We start from the raw sequence: 20174 nt of genomic DNA on the forward strand, positions 1-20174 counted from the left end.
AACTGAGATGGAGTGAGATTGGATTTCTGCCAGTTTATGGTTATGCCTAGCCTTTGAGCAGTGAGGAGAGAGTATGCCAGGGCTTTTTCCAGTAGGTGTCTGGTGGGGGCAGAAATGAGCCAGTCTAGGTATGGAAACACCTGGAATCCTTGAAGTTGCAAGTGAGCTGTGACAACTGCCATGCACTATGTGAACACTCTGGGGGCTGTACAGAGTCCAATGGGCAGTACTCTGAACTGGTAGTGACTTGCTCCTGCATGGAAGCGCAGAAATCTTCTTGATGGCCTGTCCACCTTTATGTGGTAATACGTATCTTGAAGATCTATAGAGCACATCCAATCGTCTTTTTCCAAAAGCGGGAGGATAGACTGTATAGTGACCCTCTGGAATTTTTGTACTCTCACAAACTTGTTCAATACACTGAGATCCAATACTGGTCTCCAGTCCCCGGTTTTCTTTAGCACCAAAAATAGTCTTAAGTAGAATCTGGATCCTATCTGGTCTGGAGGGACTACTATTTGGATGACTCTTTTTCTTAGCAGCTTTTCTATCTCTAGTGCTGCTTCTTCTCTTTGACTGGGTGGAACGTTGGGAAGATCGAAAGGGATATGATAACCTCTGGTTATGATCCTTTGTACCCAAGAATCGGTGGTGATGGTTAGCCAGGCAGAAGGGTACAAGGAGAAATGTCCCCCAACCACCTCCAGAAGAAAGGATTTGGGCCACTCTTCAGGAGCGCTGGTAGGATTGACCAGGGAAAGAATCCCTGGTTACGCGGTCCACCTCGGCCCTGAAAAGAGCATCTTCCCTGTGAGTTTCCCCCTCTGCCTCTGGGGGAGAACTCAGCCTGTGTGTCATGGAAAAGACCCTGAGATTTCTTGAACCATATCTTCCCACTCTTTTGGTTTTGGGAGAAAGCACGTTGAGGGGAAGAATAATGGACACCTATGGCAGAAAGGGTCTTACCATCTCGTTCACATCTGGCCAGTGTGCTTTTAACTTTGGGCCTAAACAACGAGGAGGGCTCAATGGGGGCATTAAAAAAGGAAGACTTAAAAGGCTCCGTGAAGTTGCACAAGCGCATCCAGGCGTGTCGTCTAAAGACCGCAGCTGAACCCGCCACTCTAGCTTCTCCTTCTGATGTGTGAGATATCAATTGCATAGAGGAGTTAGATATAGACTCAATGGTGGCCAGCTAAGAGGCCACTTTGTCACGGACCTCATCAGACACTGCACCAGCCAAGGTTTCAGAGAGCTCGGAAACCAGATCCCTTTGAAGCCTGGTAAAATGTGCCATATAATTCAAGGACCTGATAGCAAAGGTCGCTGAAGCAAAGGTGCGCTTCCCTATCCTGTCCAGGGCCCGGGACTCTGTTAGGCGGATGGACAGTCTGGCTTTCTTTTCTGCCAGATCCTTTTTTGTTGTGGCTGCCACCATCAAAGCATCTACAGGAGGACCTTTGGACCAATGGGGATCTGAAGCAGGAGGGGACAAGATCTTATCTGGCCTCTGGGGAATAGCTTCAACAGCATCAGGGGCCTTCCACGCACGCTGCACGATGAACTTGACAAGTTCATCGGCAGGTGGAGTAACCCAGGAGGTAGGGGGCTGGATGCGAAAGGCCTGCAGGAACACAGATTCCTCAGGGGTCAGATTAGAGGGCTGCCAGTCACCTCTCTGTTTCAGGATTTTAAGGATATCGCCAAAGGATACCTCAGAGGGTGACAGAGGGAATCCTTCCCCCTCATCGAAATCTGTGTCTTCGGTGAGGGACTCCTCTGTGGAGTCCATGTGCTTCCTCTTACATGAACTTTTCCGGTGGACCTCCTCTGTGGGAGAAGCTGGAGAAAGCAATGGGAAAGGGGATTCCTGAGGGAATATGTCCTGAGGTCCTTGCACCCGGTGTCCACTAGGTGCGACTTGTGAAACCAGTGTATCAGAGGAGGGTGGAGGTATAGACAGTCCGCTATCGCTAGCAGCAGCGACAGCCTTCTCCGACAGTTGGAAGGCTGGTCCACCCAGAGAGGAGTGTAGGTCTAGGACAGGAGACACTCATCCCCTAAGTGGCTCAGCCTGCCCACTCGGAGTCCCTGGATGGCTGTGGAGCAGCAAGCTATACATGTCACAGCGGACATCCTGGGTCGTAGCAAAACTTTCCTGCCACGAAGGCAACTGCGGTTACTTAGTGAGATCCATGAAGGGAACTGCAGAAGGGGAAGACTGTACTATATCCATGTACTTCAAAGGCAATGAAGGGGAGAATAAGAAGGTGTCTTTGGAGATGGGTGATCACCTCTCAAGGAAGGATAGTTCCTGGGGGGGTGGAATACCTCTGGCCAATAATGCCTGGTCCACAAGACGCAACACATCATGTTCAGAAAGACTTCTAGTGGACCTCACAGAGACTGAGGGAGAAACAGGCCTGTCCACAAAAGAGGCAGACTCGGTGCCCATCTCATCTGACTGCACAGAGGACAATGGTGCCGAGAAAGACTGAACTACTGTAGTCTGCACCGAAGAAGTCATCGGTGCCGATGTCATTGTCTGCACCAACACAGGGATCGGTGCCGAAGTGGTTGTCGGTGCCGAAGCTGGAACCGACAAAACTGGAGTCAACAATAAAGGCCTCTGTTCCGAGGAAGATCTCGCAGCAGACGTGGTCAAGGTCTGCATTGACTGAACTGTCGGTGCCGATACAGTGGTAATGGTCTGAACCGAGAAGCCCCTCGGTGCCGATATGTAGAAGGCTGCAGGAGTGGACGGAGTTAAAATCACTAATGGAGCCGAAGACATGGGCAGCGAAAGCACTGGGGCTGACAGAGAGCTACGGAGCTGAAATTATAGCCTTTTTAGATTTTGGTTGGTGAGAGTCCCCAGCCGCGGATGAAGGCAAGGATTTAGCCTTAGTAGAAACATCCATTTTCTTATGGGCTTTAGGAGGGGTTGAGACCTCTGACTCAGAAATAGCCTCTGAAAAGGGAGATTTTAGAAGTCCCTTCAGTATCAGCTTGTCTTTCATTTCTAACAAAGTTCTATTAGAAAAGTTCTCACAAATAGTACAAGGTGGTTCAACAGATAAATGGGAAGCTCCCAAACAATAAACACAAAGAGTGTGCATCAGAAGTAGGCAGTTTGTGCCCACAATCAGAACACCGCTTAAACCTCGGACTACCCTTTTTATCTGCCATATTAACAAATAGACAAATGCCAACAATGGTACAAGAGAGTACCCGAAGGTATGAAAGAGAAAGGGAAAAGGATTACCAACGATGGTAAGGAGAAAATTACCTCGCAGTAAAAAGGGTAAGTAAAGGACAGAAAAACACCTCAGGAAATTTTGAACGCTAGATGCGATAGGGCAAGAGACAATAAAATGTCAACTTTTCTGACAGAAAAGTAATTTGTAAAGCAATTAAACAACAACTGACTGTACTTAGCTCAAGAGAAGTAGCTTGACACGACCGGATGGCAACGCGGAAAACAAAATCTGAGGTAACAGGGAGAGGGGAATTGTGGGTAAGAGTTTAGCTCGAGAGTTTGAAGCGGACGCGAGCTTGGAAAATGGCCAGCTCGGTTCCGAGTTCGGAACTGATATCCATGCATAAGGATTGAACGAGGATTAACAATATCAAATAATAAGGTTCCCCAATGAAGAACTTATCTCAATTTTGGAATCCACGTCTAATGAACAGACTGAACATACTAGGTACTTACACTGACAAAATTTCCTCCTTCTTATGCTGCAGAAATAAAAACCCAAGAGCAAATGTCCTTCTGATACCACAGAAGTGCTGCTGCCCAGGTGGGAGGGCATCCACATGGTTAATAGGAGGGGTGAAAATCTCTGGCAGCTGGGCCAGATGTCAGGTGTTCAGTGGCTGAAGTCTCAAAAGTTAGCACTACTAAAAGTGAATACAATGAACAGCTACAATTTTGAGATGGCTACGTACAAATAGAATGGCTTGCTACAAGAGGTAGTAGCATGAGTGAATGTCTTAAGTTTCAAGAATGTGCTACTAGTTTTTTTTTTCAAAACTATTTGTTAACCACATAAGTTCAGTAAGCACAAGTGCCTCTTTGCTTGGACACCTGGTGGCACTACTGAGATAAGCTATCTTGCTCAAAGTTGCATAATTTGTAAGTGAAGACTGCGGAGATCAAATTCAGAACTATAGGATGAAGGCTGTTAGCAGCTCTTAGCTTTACTTTAATAACTCTCTGTGCTGAAGTTCAAGATAATTTTCATACAGTGCTATAAAGCCAGTGGACCATTTGTAATCTAGCCAATGACAATCAATTTATCAAAACATGGATTAATATTAGATCCTGACTTAGCTTCATCCCCATTCACTGGGGAGGGATGGGTATACTTATGACTGTCGATCCAGTCATCCTGGTTATACTTATAAAGGGTCATACAGCTAGTCTATAAAAGAAGTATTTATATTATGCCAACAGGTTCCGTTTATGATTTTGTGATAATTCAGGTCTCTTGAGCAGGTATTTAGGGTAGTATTAGTTTCTGAGATGTACAGGCGGTTACATAGGACCGGAGCTTTCAAAGATTCATAGGTAGGTACTAGGCTAGCTGCCCTTGCAGGCCATTTTAAGCCTAGCTAGTTTCCTTTTTGTGCTTGAATTAATCTATCTCATTTAGTTAGAGATTAGCCTTACCTATCCCATGTCAATAATTATATATTATCCATAATACGAATAACTGGGATCATACCACAGATAATTTGAGGGAAACCATGCAAGGATAGCGCATTTAGGAGCTGCCTCTATTAGTTATACAGGATGAAGTCATGGCATAAATTTTCTGTTTTCTAGGCTGTAGAGACAAGGCAGAGATCTCCTTTCAATAATCATGAGGAGATGGAAAAGACAGAACACTTTAAAGAGGTCAAGATAACTCAAAGAGACCATGTCCTTGTTTTTGGTAATGAAATGCTGTAGCTTCTCAATATGTCTAGCCCAATACATACAGAGGGGATATTATATTATATTACTGTTCTGATAAAGGAGGTGTAGAGGGGTCAATGGTTTTCTTGGATCTAGAAGACATGCCCTGATGATTAGTCTGGGTATGTAAAAGGATTTCCAAGCAGAAGTGGTCACACAGTGGTCAAAGAACAGTTCATTGTCAATGAATATGCAGAAGTTTTTAATGACTGAGTTGATTTTTAGGTGGATGTCACTTATGTGATAAGAAAAGGACCTTCTAGACTTGTTAAAGGAAACAATGTTGCATTTTTTCATTTAGTTTGAGGTTTTGGTCCAAGTACCACTTGGTAGCATGACGTAGACACACTCCTGGAGAATATGGCGGTCAGCTGTGGTATTTAAGACAGCTCAGAATTTGCAGTCATTAGCAAACGTTGTCAACCATAGGACTCTGGTGTCTGCTTTAATGCCAGAGAAGTAAATACCAAAGACGAGCAGTTTGAAGAATGATCCCTGGGTGACACTGCTGCTAAGTGCTCTTTTAGTTGAGAGTGTGCCTGTTAATAACAGACTGGGCTCTGTTGGTGAGCTAGTTTGCTATCTAGAGGGTAACATAGGGATTCACATTTAATTGGATTAGATTACCAATGATGCCAGAGTGTGGAATGGTATCAAATGATATGGCCTAGTCCAGGTATGCAGTGTGAACAAATTCACCTGAATCTAATACCTTAGTGACTTGTTTAAAAAGTCCACCAGGTTTAAGAGGCAGCATACATCTTTAACAAACTCAAACTGGTTAGGGTCCAGGGTTTGAAGACTGCTTATGTCCTTGTTTAAATGATGCACTCTATAGCCTTACAGGTAAGTCTGATGAGGCTGATAGGTCTACTATTGCACAGACTGATCTCCATACTTCTGGTACAAATCTAGTAGACAGGCTAAGACTGAAAATGTGTCAAATGCGTCAACCTGGCAGTGTCTGGTGCTGCCAAGAAGACAGTATAGCACATTGTCAGGGCCTATGGAGTTAGTGGTTTTAGCCTTGGACAGAGTGCTTAGCACTTGATCAGGGGTGACTGGGGGTGGTGTAACCATGCTATGTTGTGACAATCTGGGGCAGATGGGGGGTGGGTACTTTTTTTTTTTTTTTTTTTGAGCACGTGATGTTATTTTGTATTTAACACAGCATTTCTGGCCGTTTCTTAGGCTCCAGATATAGCACATACACACTGTCAGTTTGAGTATTTAAATCTGCTTTTCTACATCAATGTATACAAATATGGATGGCATTGTAGGTGCTACTTACAGAAATACTCTGGCTGCTTTGTTAGTGCTGCCACAAGGGCAGTCCTGTACCTCCAGCATGGTTAATCAACCTCACTAACTGCGGTGTGACACAGTCAGCTGTCAGGATGATATGTAGTAATGCATCTGTGAAACACACTGAGCAGTATAATTCATTTCCACATATTTTGTACAACAGCAGCAAGCCAGGTGAGCAGTGACATCTCTCTTTTACAGTCATGTCACATGCTGTCCTAAGTCACACTGGAAGTTTTCCGGAGTATTAGTTTTATGAACTGTGTACACTGTTGCAATTCAGTATTTTTAATCCATTCTGTATAAATTCCCAGCAAGGCTATAATGACAGCAAAAAAGAAGTTATGTAATCACCATAACATTCCATGTTTGTAGTCCATCTTGCCCTTCATTCTTACACATGGGTTTGAAGCCAATCCTCGGCTCTGACTCGGCCTATTACAAAGCTCAAAGTCTCTTAGTTGGCTCGTGGCTAGGTAGATATCCCATAGTGCAGTAGTACATTCCCCAGATCTTGTTTGCTGCTAAACTATAGAAAGATAGAAATAAAGTTATCCAGAAAGAACAATAATGAAAGGTTTCCACCCTACCAAGGTAACACTATCCTGTCTCCAGATCCTTCCAGGACGGGGGTAGGTGTGTGGGTACGTAAGAATGAAGGACGAGATGGACTACAAACATGGAATGTTATAGTGAGTACAAAACTTCTTTATGTTCTGAAGTCCTATCTCGCCTTCATTCTTACATATGGGACAGCGTCCCTAGCACCTTATTCTTGGGTGGCTCACAGGAAAATACTCCTGAGTACCGTGGAACCAAAGGAGGCTCTACCCCTTTGAGGTCAGATCCAATTTGTAATGAGTAATAAAGGTATGAGGGGTAGCCCAGGTAGCTGCTGCACAGATACTGTCAATTGGAACTCTGGCTTGGAAGGCAGCAGATGTAGACTGGGATCTTGTAGAATGAGCCTTAATCTTGAACGGTAGAGTTTTTCCATTGGAGGAGTAAATGAAAGAAATACAGCTCAAAATCCAATTAGACAGGGTCACGTTAGAGACTGGCAGACCTATTCTAGACTCAGAAAAGGATACAAACAATTGGTCTGACTTTCTGAGTTCCTTAGTCCTGTGAAGGTAGAACCGTAACTGCCTGTGAACATCAAGTTGATGAAATTTGTATTCTGCAGTGCTGGATTGATTAGGGAAAAACACAGGTAATTCTATGGTTTGGTTCAAATTAGTGTGAGAGCAAACTTTAGGGATAAAGGAAGGATTTGTACGAAGGGAAAAACTGTCTTTGTGGAAAATCAAATAATGAGGCTTAATTGACAGTGCCTGTAACTCTGATACTTGTCTAGCTGATGTGATGGTTACTAGAAACAAGGTCTTCCAAGACAGAAACTTCAATAGGTGCGGGTTCAAAAGGCGAGGAAGTTAGTTTGAACAAAAACACTGGTTCCTGAAAGGGAGGTCTCAACAAAATAGCACCTTTAAGGAAGGTTTTACGTAATCTGTGGGACATCAGGTTAGATTCATGTTGTCCCAAATGAAAGTTAGATATCGCTGCCAATTGGACCCTAATTGTGGCAGCAGCAGATCCCCGATGGAAAAGTTCAAACAAAAATTCTAAAACCATAGGGATGGATGCTGTGTAAGGATCTAGATCGACATTTCTTTCTTTAGCCCAGATAGAAAACCTTCTCCATTTGCTAGTGTATAACTTCTTGGTGGAAGGTTTATGCGAAGATGTAAGGATGTGGGTCACAGCAGGTGAAAAATCATGAAGCCTGACTAGGGATGGAAGTGGAGCAGCCACGCTGTCAAGTTGAGGGTGTGGAGGCAGGGGTGAAGGGAGACTGATGTGTGTCAAGAGGTCTGGCACTGGGTATGGAGTCCATGGATCGTCTAGTAGATGAGACTCGAGAAAGGGAAACCAAATCTGACGAGGCCAGTAAGGAGTGATGAGAATCATTTTGCTTCCCAATAACTTTGCTTTCTGTATCACTTTGGATATGAGCAGAAAGGGAGGGAATGCATAAAGGAGTTCCAGGGGCCAATCGTGAACAAGTGCATCTCTCGGTGACTCCTCTGGAGGGGGGATGAGGGAGAAGTAGCTGCTGCATTTGGAGTTGATCAGACTGGCAAAGAGATTGCAGCAAGGCCGTCCCCATTTGAGGAAGATCTGTTCCGCTATTTCCTGATTCAGAGACCACTCGTGAGGCATCAAAATTGCCCTGCTGAGCTTGTCAGCTATCACACTGGTTGTCCCCGGGATATGTGTTGCCAGTAGAAAGCATTGAGAAGATATTGCCCACTTCCAAACATGAAGGGCCTCTCGACAAAGGGGGTAAGATCTGGTTCCTCCTTGCTTGTTGAGATACCATACCACTGACATATTGTCTGATTGGATTGCTATCGTCCCTAGAGGAAGAAAGTCATGAAGTGCTTGCAATGCTAGAAGCACTGCTCTCATCTCTAGAACACTGATATGCAGGTGAGCCTTGTGATCTTGCCATGTGCCTTGGACAGTCCTACCAAGATAATGCCCCCTCACCCTATCTGTGAGGCATCCGTGGTCACAGTAGCAACGGGCTGAAGGGGAAGGAATGGAGAGCCTGTTGTCAGCTGGTTGGGTTGAATCCACCAATGAAGGTCCTTTTTGCAAGACTCTGTTATGATGATATGGTGAGATGGAGGGAGTTGTTGAAAGGACCACTGGGAAGATAGAAGCCATTGGAGAACTTGCATATGCAATCTGGCTAGAGGGACTAATGTTATGGTGGAGGCCATGGTCTCCAAGAGTTTCAAGCACTGTCTTTGACTTGACTTTCTGTAGAGGAAGTAGATTGAGAATTTGTTGTCTGAGGCTTTGAATTTTGTCTGCAGGTAGAAGAGCTAGCATGGCGACTGTGTCTATTTCTGCACCTATAAAAGTCACAAATTGAGAGGGCGATAAGGCAGACTTTTCCCAATTTATTGTAATAACCAGCTGGGAACAGCGCTAGATGGTGGAATCTCTGGTTTGTAGGAGTAGGTGCCTGGTGGTGGCGGTCAGGAGCCAGTCATCCAGGTATGGAAACACTTGGAATCCTCGACGTCTCGGGTGAGCTGTCACTACTGCCATACATTTGGTGAACACCCTGGTGGCTGTGGTGAGACCAAAGGGCAGAGCACGAAATTGGTAATGACTGGCTCCCAGACGGAAGTGCAAGTGACTCCTCGATGCTCTGTCCATTTTTATATGGTAGTACGCATCTTGGAGGTCTATGGAGCACATCCAATTGTCTTTCCCTAACAGAGGGAGTATAGACTGCAGTGTCACCATCCGGAACTTGGCCTTCTTTACAGATTTGTTTAGTTTGCTGAGGTCCAAAATGGGCCTCCAGTCCCCTGTACATTTTGGCAGTAAAAAGAATCTGGAGTAAGTTCCGAATCCTATCTGGTCTGCGGGGATGGTTTGGATTACTCTCTTTGCAAGCAACCTTTGCACTTCTACAGTTGCTTGATCCCTATGATTGGGTGGAACATCTGGGATATTCTTGGGAGTGTGGGGTGGAAGAGAAAAGGGTACGGAGTAACTTCTGGTGATTATTCTTTGTACCCATTTGTTTTGGGTAATGTTTAGCCAGGCTTCTGGATACAAAGATATGCGACCCCCGACTGGCTCCAGGGAAGCGCAGCCAGGCCCCACATCAGGAGCGCTGATAGGGACAGCCTCGAAAGGAATCGCAGCCACCCTGGTTTTGCGGACCCCCTCTGCCTCTAGGGTGACGTCTACCATTAGCTCTTCCTCCTCTGCCTCTGAAGGCGGAGTCATCCTGTGCATCTGGGAAAAATCTCTGGGACTTCTTGAACCACATCTTACCACGTCTGACCCTTGGGATATGGTTTAGAGGGGATGGTAAAATGTACTCCCACGGCAAAGAGAGTTTTCCCTTCTTGTTCGCACCTGGTGAGTGTATCTTTTACCTTAGGTCCAAACAATGAAGAACCATCACAGGGGGTGTTGGTAAAGGTAGACTTGAAAGGCTCTGCAAAATTATATAACCACATTCAGGAGTGGGGAAACTCCTGAACCCGCTGCCCTGCTCGCTCCGTCAGCTGCATAGGAGATCAGCCTCATGGAGGAGTTCACGATGAAATTTAAGGTGGACAACTGAGCAGACACCTTCTCAGGGACTCATTCAGTAGATGTACCTTGAAGAGTATCTCCTAACTCTCTGAAGCCTAGTAAAATGTGTGAGATAGTTCAACGATCTGAGGGTAAAGCTGCTGAAGAAAAGATACGCTTCCCGTATCTATCCATCATTCAAAACTCCTTATATATATATATATATATATATATATATATATATATATATATATATGAAAGCAAGAAAAACTAGGTCCTAACACAAATGTGGACCTGTTTATCTTCCTCTTCTTTCGGCTTTTCCCAGTTAGGGGTCGCCACAGTGGATCACTTGTCCACTCATGATTGGCAGTGGAGTTTTACAGTGTTGAGTTGCCAGCCCGGCACTCAACCTTCCACAGAAAGGCACACATGCACACACTCACACCTAGGGCCAATTTAGAGTGTCCAGTCCACCTACAGCATGTCTTTGGGATGTGGGAGGAAACCAGAGCACCCGGAGGAAACCCACGCGACCACAGGGAGGACATGCAGACTCTGCACAGAAGGCACCCCAGCCGAGGATCGAACCGGAGAATCTCTTGCTGTGAGGTGACAACGCTAACCGCTGCACCACCGTGGCCGCCCAAAATGTGCACCTGTTAATATCAAAGGTAATATAAACTAGCACACAGGATACCAAACGGAAAACAAGGGCCAACAAGTTCTCAACAAACTAACTAATGAAATGGCAAAAAACACTTCTAAACACTATCTATGAGATAACTAACTTTTAATATTAGGATAACTAGCTATAGAATCAAGTAAGGTGAATAATAATGACAAAAAAGTTTGAACTTAGCCACGGCCAAGCAAGAAGCACTTCTGAACTCACAGACACGGCAAACGAGATCTGAGGATTGTACTAGTGCACTATGAGATACCTACCTAGCCGCGAGCCAACTAAGAGACTTTGAGCTTTGTAATAGGCTGAGTCAGAGCCGAGGATTGGCTCCGAACCCATATGTATGAATGAAGGCGAGATAGGACTACAGAACATCATTATTTATGTTTTGATAACCAGACTTTCCAACTGATGTACTTATTTATATGAATTTCTTAACTGGGATACAGCACAGCTCAGGGAAAAGTACAGAAGTAAATTAATTTATATAATACAGTAAGAGTGTCAATGTAATACAATGTGCACAAGGTTAGAGCAATGCAACAAGTTAGTTAGAGTTAAGCATCCCAGTATGAGAAAGTTATTACATTATAAAGCTGAATGAAGTTGAAATGAGCTTACTCATTACGGAGAAGTTACATAGACTACATACAAGACAGTCAAATTTAAAGGTAAGTGTGATATACAGTGGGAGGGCTATAGAGAATAAGAAAGCTATTACACAGTGACACAATATGGTTTGCTAAGTAACATGGCCAGGGTCCTTTTTCAGTGGAGATCCAGGCAGAAAAGATTCAGATAATATCAATACAAAAGTAACAAAGAATTTTTAGGGTACCATGAACATTCTAAGTTTGCCTTGGATGAATTTTCCCTGCATAGCCTGCTGCTGATACAATAACATCTTAGTTCTCATTACAGCAGTACAATACAGGTTTTCCTATTTAACTAATCGTCATTATTTTACTTTCTACAGACCCAGAGCTGCTGCCTTAAATCCAAAGTGATAAAGGTACAACCTCTTCATAAAGTAAATGTGATGCACAAAACCAACATAAAATGAGTTTGTTCACCTTTGCAAGTCTTTACCCTTCTCCATTTTTACATGAATTAACATGTACTTCATATGCATCTAAACAATGGAAGTGATTTGTCTATGTAAGATAAGCTAGCAATGTTCAAAACAATGACAACATCATGCATTTTTTTTACAATTGTGTTTTATAATATTTAGTAATATATTTCAAACGTGGTATGGTAAATTACCTGGTGAGTATTGAGCCTCTTCATTACTGGCAACAACACCTCATCTGTTTTTGTCTTCCTCCAACGAAAACGATTCTCGCAAAATGTAATACTGGTTAAGGAATACATTTATAACATATTACAATTTAAAATCAATGCTAAAGCAAGATCTAAAATAAATAAAAGTATGCACAATGGAACATATAACTTCACTGATTTTTTTTCTGCTTCAGTTAAAAGCATGAATTACAATTAATCCCAAAAGCCATCTAGTCAATCTTGCATTTGACATTACTTGATTTTTGGAAATACTCATCTCCTAGCACATGTGAAGCGCTGATTGGGTTCACACACCATGATAAAACTTGAACCCGAAGCCATTACATACCACAAGAACCGACAAATGTCACCTACTAAGCAATGATCACATTTATAACTGTGAGTTTAACCATGGAGGGATGTATAAAGAAATCCATTTAAAAAACATCATATCCGACCAAAAACAATTTTAGACCCATCAGCCTGACCAGAATACTTTCCATAAAATCCTAGATAAAGCTACACTGGAACTTATCCACAAAATCACAGGGAAGCAACTACTGTTAGATGTGGAACACTATGGATTTGTTAAGAGGCGATCTGGCCTTGTGGATCTTTTGAAATTTAACAAGGTAACAGCAGCAGCATACAAATGACTGACAGTGCTTACTGTTCATCTTGACCTTGCTAAGGTATATGATACCCTTCTACACGTCTGAATAACTGACAAATTACAATTCAACACATACACAAATAAATGGGTAGAAAAAGTTAAGCAACAGGACACAAAACGTAGGGTGAAAGGTTACCTGCCTATACCAATGGAAGTTACCAGTAAATGGAGATGCACGATGCACAGCAGATACTTTATTCAGTACCACTGATACTAATTACTGTATGAGCAATTTCCAGTTCTAAGACATTTTCCTGGCTTGTGACTTTTGTTTATTTTATTTAATATTTGTTTAAAAGGAAAGTCCAACTTGGAATGAAGCCAATTTTCAGAGGAGGCCCAGGGAGAAACACTCCAGACACATGTCTTTGTAACTTGGGTGGAAACCCACACGGCTGCAGGGAGGACACACAAACTCCGCACAGAAGGCAACCTCTTGCACCACTGTGCCGTCTAAGGTTTTAAGTTTTCTTTTACAAATAATGAGACACCATCACTATCTATTGCATTCTATTTGCAATATTTATTTTGGATCTTCTGTTTTGTTTAAATAATGGTACAAACATTAGCAAACTCCAAGATGAGTAAAAAAAAAAACTTCTAAGTCATTTTATTGTTGAGACTTCTGGCATTTAGCAAGACCACCTTCACTTCTGATTTTTTACCTTGTGTATTTTTCATTTTTTTATTTGTTTTGGAACTTGAAGAGGTCTAATAAAAGACATTATGAGGACAGAAAATTTCCTGTTCAGTATTTGAATTTGCAGGAAAGAGAGGTGTGAATTCACAGGACAGAGAGATGCATCCCATAAGATGAAAAGTACCTTGGCTGTACTCCAGGCCAATTACATCTTTTGTCAGTAACTGAATATGAAACGACTATCTTGGCACAAAGTGTCATAAGAGGTGATGGGAAAATTTTGCTAAGTAGATGTTTTTCCAACACTTCCTAGGCTGCACAATCTCACCATATCTTTTTGCATATCCATAAGGGAGGAAGTTAAAAGAGTATACACCTCATTATGAATCACTACCATATCATAATTACACTTAATCTTTTTAATGTAGTTCAGACGTCACTAATTCTGGTCCCAGTTAAGCATGGAAGTGCGACTAACTCATTACAATGAAAAGAGAGATACATTCTGTTTTATACACAATGGAAACACCAATTTAAGGATATATTTGCCAGGCCAACATAACTGCATAATGGGTTTTTCAGTCTGGCTTGTTTCTGTTTTAACAGTGGCACAGGGAGCCCAACCATTGAGACAAAGCTTCTTTAATCCGAAACGAAAAGACGTAATCCAAAAACAAGCACAGATAATAACAATAACAATGTTGTACAAAATTCCCTTTATGTTTTCGTCAATCAACTTCTTCAGATAAAATGACCTCATATAGCAAGCCCTTTATATACAGTTCTAAATTTTAAAAGGACCAATAGAAAATCATCAATTAAAACAATACATAATAAAACTTTCTTCCTTGTATTAAAATGACATCTAAATTTCACTCAAATAAATGTATGTGAATAAATATATATATGTAAAATCAATATTTGCATAAATCAGTATTGTCATTTAATAATGTTATTAAACCGAGAAATGTAAAACAAATAAATAAAAATTACAGTTACCTGAAACATAGATAAACAGCACCATCTAGTGAAATAAAGTCATATTTTGTAATTCGTGCTGAAAGGCTTAAAATACGTGTTGAGATGCGAGTCTAAAATTGATTATTTTTAAAAACATAAAACATCAGAAAATAATAGGAGTGAACAGTGTTGAATATCTAAAACGAAATAATTAATTACCCACTAAAACATGTGCTATAATTTAGCAGATCTAAGTTTTATAACTGGCTTCAAAGATAACATATCATTAAGACCAGGGGAGTTACTGGCATCTAAAATTAATTACCAGTATAATTCCCTATATTCCAGTTGAGCCTCCCATGGGCCTCCTCTGGGATCTAAAGGGGCAACTATTACAAAAAAAACTGAAATTCAGCTTTATCACACATTTGTTGATGCTTGCACAGAGTATTGTTGTCATTTTTCTTTCTAATATCATACCCATGCTAGTGCATTCTCTTCTTCAGTTTCTTTTCCGTCTTGCCCACATAGAAGGATTCACACACTACACATAAGGCAATATATACCACCCCAGTGGTATAACAATTTTAAAACCTTTAGTACTAATATGTTTCCTCCTACATTTTAAAAATATAGTGTCACCCTCCTTAATGTTAACACAGTGCGGGCAATTACCATATTTTCAAGTCCCTTTTTTGTTGCTACTGTACAATCCAAAATTGGCTCCTTCTAAAATGTTCTTTATATTACGTCCCTTTCGGTACACACATTTAAAAGGTTGATCGAAAATAAATTTAAAATCCGACAAACTAGCAAATTTATTCCATTCATTATTAATGATGTTCCTAACCAGATTACTCTCACCATCAAAAGTTGTAACCAGAGCTGCCTGGTGTCTCTTCAGTTGTGTTGGAACATCAACTTTTTTATTTTGTGTATCTGAGGGTAAAAGGATCTTACCTAGAAAAGGTGCAAACCTAAAACTCCTCCCATCAACTACCTCACTGGTCACTTTTAATAACAAGTCACTAGGGTACCCTCTTGCCTTGAACATGTTGTTTATAAAATCACATTCAAGTCTGAAATCATCTTCCTCTGAAGTCATCCTACTAGCTTGCACCAACTGGCCCTTTACAATTGCCCTTTTTTGATGAGGTGGATGGGAGCTGGTGTAGTGTAAATAAGCATTACAGAAGGTCCCCTTTCTATAGATTCTAGACTTGTAACCACTGCCTAATCTCTGTATGTTCACATCCAAAAAGCATAACTCTATATAATCAACACTGTATGTAAACTTCAAAAAGTTAGTAGTATTTGAAATATAATCATAAAATTCTAAAAGTTTTTCAACAGAATTGTTCCAAAAGATACACACATCGTCTAAAAAATGCCCATAATAATTCCAACAGTGTTTAAAATCAAAATTAAAAACAAATTTTTCCTCCCAATACAATAATATAATATTTGCATATGTGGGTGCACATTCCATTCCTTTAGAGTGCCTGTAATACTTCCCCTGGAAGAAAATACAATTGTTTTTTAATATTAAGTCCATTAAAACTAAGCATGTGCTAAATACTTTCAAAGAGATACATTTCTTACTTTCCAAGAAATCCTCAAACCAAGCAAGACCTGTGTCATGTGGAATATATGTAAATAGATCCACTACGTCTAAAGTAATAAAAAGTACAGTTGTGTACACCTACCATAAATGTAGATGTTCGAGTGTCTTCACTGTTGCAATCATGACTGTAGGGTTCTCCCCCTGCCGGCAGGCAGTCCCCGGTCGGCCAGAATCCCAAAGTCTGGGTCCGGCATCGGCTGTTCAGCCATGCTCCCTGACGTCAGAGCACCAGGAGTACAAAGCTGACAGCCGACGCCATCTTCTCCAGTTTTTCTTGCCCCAGATGTCAGGAGTCCCAAAATGAGAAAGGTCCCATATCCTTTGCAAATACACCTCAGAAGAATAGTGAAAAAAGGAACCACACAAAAGTAAAAACAAGAGGGGACAGGAGGGAGGGAAACCCAGACTGCAACAGTGAAGACACTCGAACATCTACATTTATGGTAGGTGTACACAACTGTACTATGTTCATCGTGTTTCACTGTTGCAGTCATGACTGTAGGGTAGAATCCCAAAGCTGAAAGAAAGGGAGGTGGTCATAAAGAAGAAGGGGCTAAAAGGCCCTGCAAGACTGCAGAGGCAAAGCCTGCCCTAGACTTAGAGTAGAGAGGTAGATTGTAGTGCTTAGAAAAAGTATGCACTGAACTCCAAGTTGCAGCTTCCAAAATGTCTTTGGTAGGAACTCCCCTGAGAAAAGCCGCAGAAGTGGCAGCAGCTCTGGTGGAATGAGTCCGTATACTCTCTGGGATTTGCTTTCCATGGTGAGAATAACAAAATCTGATTCCATGAGCAATCCATTTAGAAATGGTCTGTTTTGAAATGGCTTTACCTTGGGAACTTGAAGCATAAGAAACGAACAATTGTTCTGATTTTCTGATGTCCTTGGTTCTGTCCGGGTAAAAACGTAGTTGTCTGTGTACATCCAAAGAATGCAAGATCCTTTCCCCTTTATTTTGAGGAGTGGGGAAAAAAGTTGGCAAGTGGATAGTCTGATTTAAAGCCACTTTGGAAACCACCTTAGGCATGAAGGTAGGATTAGTCCTCAAAGACACTCTGCCTTGATGAAAAATAATATAAGGCTCCACAGCCATAAGAGCTTGTAACTCTGAAACTCTCCTGGCAGAGGTTAGCGCTAACAGAATAGCTGTCTTCCAAGATAAAAAACTTGATGTCAGAAGAGGTGGCAGGCTGAAAAGGAGGCAAGGTTAATTTTTCCAAAACATAGTTGAGATCCCAAGCAGGAATTGGAGGAGATCTAGGAGGTCTTAAGTTCTTAGCTCCTCTGAGAAACTGTCTCATGAGCTGGTGGGAAAAGATTGGAGGGTCTGTATTATAATGAGCAGAAATAGCAGAGGCATGTATCTTAATGGAAGAGACTGAGAGGCCCTTATGTAAGAGATCTGTCAAGTAAAGTAAAATTAAAGGAATGTTCGGAAGAAGAGGATCAGAATCCTGAGCCAAAATCTTTTCCTGCATAAGATTTTCTAGTACTAGGACGTCTGGCTTCCAAAATGACATCCATAACCTGCTTGGGTAGGAAAGAAGAAATCAAAGGCCCTGGATTAACCAGGCCGCCAGGCTGAGAGTTCTGACATGAGAGTGTAGAACCTGACCCTGATGTTGGGACAGAAGGTTCGGAGACTGAGGTAAAACCCAAGGGGGCTCCAGACATAGGTTTTTTAGAGTTGGGTACCAAAACTGTCAAGGCCAATTTGGGGCCAGCAAGATTATCATCTTGGGCTTGTCCTGTTTTATCTTTAATAATACCCATGGAAGAAGAGGAAGAGGCGGAAAGGCATATCCCGAAAGGTTCCTCCAACTGAATGATAGGGCATCCACTTTCCAAGCTTCTTTGTGGAAAGTCCTGGTGCAAAAATTCTGTAGTTGATGATTGAGGTGGGATGCAAACAGGTCTAATGTGAGGACATCCCCAGACTGCTGTTATCATCCTGAATATTTTGGTGTCCAGCATCCATTCGTGTGGATCTGAAAGGTTTTTGCTCAGACTGTCTGCCATGAAGTTTAGCTTCCCTGGGAGAAACTGAGCTTGAAGGTCCAGATTGCAAGCTAGAGCTGTGTTCCATAGATCCATGGCTAGTCTGCAAAGGGGGCAGGAATGAGATCCCCCTTGCTTGTTTATGTACCACATAACTGTGGTGTTGTCTGTCCGTATTAGAAGTTGTCCTGGATGTAAAAGATTCCTGAAGGCCAGTAGAGCTTCCTGGATGGCTAACATTTCCTTTAAATTGATATGCAGGTGCTTCTGATCCTTTGTCCAAAGGCCCTGCAGACACTTGCCCTGAAAATGGGCTCCCCAAGCATAATCCGAGGCGTCCGTGGTTAGAATGTGAGTGGCAGGAGGCAGACAGAAGGGTTTCCCTTTGTTTACAGCACATGCCCTGGACCACCAAAGAAATTCCTTTTGAAGGCAAGGAAGGACGGAGATCAGTATGCCTAAACTGTGGTAATGCTGAGACCATACACTTTTTAGGTACCACTGTATTTTCCTCATGTGTAGTCTTGCATATGGTACGAGAAGGATGCAGGAGGCCATGTAACCCAGAGCCTGCAGGAATCTCCTTGCAGATAACTGAATTAAAGTTGCTTAGGTTTTGAAAGTTGAAGCCAGCTGTAACTGTTTTTCGGATGTTAGAAATGCCATCTGGGTTGTGGTGTTTAGAAGAGCACCCAGAAAAGTTATCTGTTGTGAGGGTGTCAAATTTGACTTTTTTATGTTTACAGAGAATCCCAGGAACTTGAGGAGGTTCTGAACAAATTCTAGATGCTGGAGTAAGACATCCTTGCTGTCTGCCTGAATTAGACAATCATCCAGATAAGGGTAAATTTGAATTCCCTTGAGTCTGCAGTAAGCTACTACTGGAGCCAGGCATTTGGTGACGACCCTGGGAGCAGTAGACAATCCAAAGGGCAGTGCAGAGAATTGAAAGTGCCTCGATCCGGCCTTGAACCTGAGGTATTTTCTGCGTTCCTGCCTGATAGGAATGTGTAAATATGCCTCCTTTAAATCAAAAGTTACCATCCAAGCATCTTTGGACAGCATTGGAAGTAGCTGCTGTAGAGTAAGCATCTTGAATTTTGGAATCTCTAGAAAGGTGTTCAAGACTGACAGATCCAGAATGGGTCTCCATGAGTTTTGCTTCCTGGGGACTAGAAAGAGCCTTGAGTAAAAACCTTGTCCCATCTCTAAAAGTGGAACCAGTTCTATGGCTTTCATAGCCAAAAGAGCTTCCACCTGGTTTAAGGCCTCTGTCCATTGTTTTGAAAGGTCTGGCCATCCGCTTGGCCTTGGCAGGGTATGAAAATGGAATTTGTAACCTCTTAGAACCACATCCAGAACCCACTTGTCTTGGGTTATATGAGTCCAATTTTGATAAAAAAGAGAGAGTTTTCCTCCGAGGGGGGCTTCTAGGCAAGAAGTTCCTGCAGCCCAACAGAGGGAGTCACTGAGTTTGTTTCCTATGAGTTTGTGACCTGTCCTCTCCTCCCCTAGGGGTGGAAGCAGTCCACTGTCTTGGTCTATAAGAACCTTGTGTTTGAGGCCTTCCTCTGGAGCGTCTATATCTACCCCTCTGAGGCCTGTCTGAAGTGGGAAAGGACCAATTTTTAGAAGGCCAATTTCTGCTAAATCTTGGTGGCTGTACTTGTAAGAAATCTTTAACTGTTTGCATGGATTTCGCCTTATCCTCCAACTTTTTAATCACTTCTTCAGCTTTTGATCCAAACAAAACATTATGCTGAACAGGAGCATCCAATAATTTAGCTTTTACTTGTTCTGGCAAATTTTGTTCCTTTAGCCATGCATGCCTTCTAATGACTGTGCCGGAGGCAGCAGCCCTACAAGAAGCCTCCAAGGCATGAAATCCACAGTGTAAACCATGCTTCCCAACTTGCTCAGTGGCATGCAATAAG

At 42.4% G+C, this 20174-nt stretch overlaps 1 protein-coding gene across 1 annotated transcript in view; it reads right to left on the reverse strand.

Moving 5' to 3' along the window:
* LOC122801730 (DNA excision repair protein ERCC-5-like) overlaps positions 1-20174 on the reverse strand; it is a 941093-nt gene that overhangs the window by 102591 nt on the left and 818328 nt on the right. Inside the window, exon 15 of the mRNA XM_044071253.1 lies at positions 12330-12414. Coding sequence (XP_043927188.1) covers positions 12330-12414 — 85 coding nt within the window. The remainder of the gene's footprint in view (positions 1-12329; positions 12415-20174) is intronic.

Source organism: Protopterus annectens, chromosome 5.part0 (assembly GCF_019279795.1).
Source record: "Protopterus annectens isolate FY-2018-M chromosome 5.part0, PAN1.0, whole genome shotgun sequence".
In the NCBI taxonomy this organism is placed as follows: Eukaryota; Metazoa; Chordata; order Ceratodontiformes; family Protopteridae; genus Protopterus; species Protopterus annectens.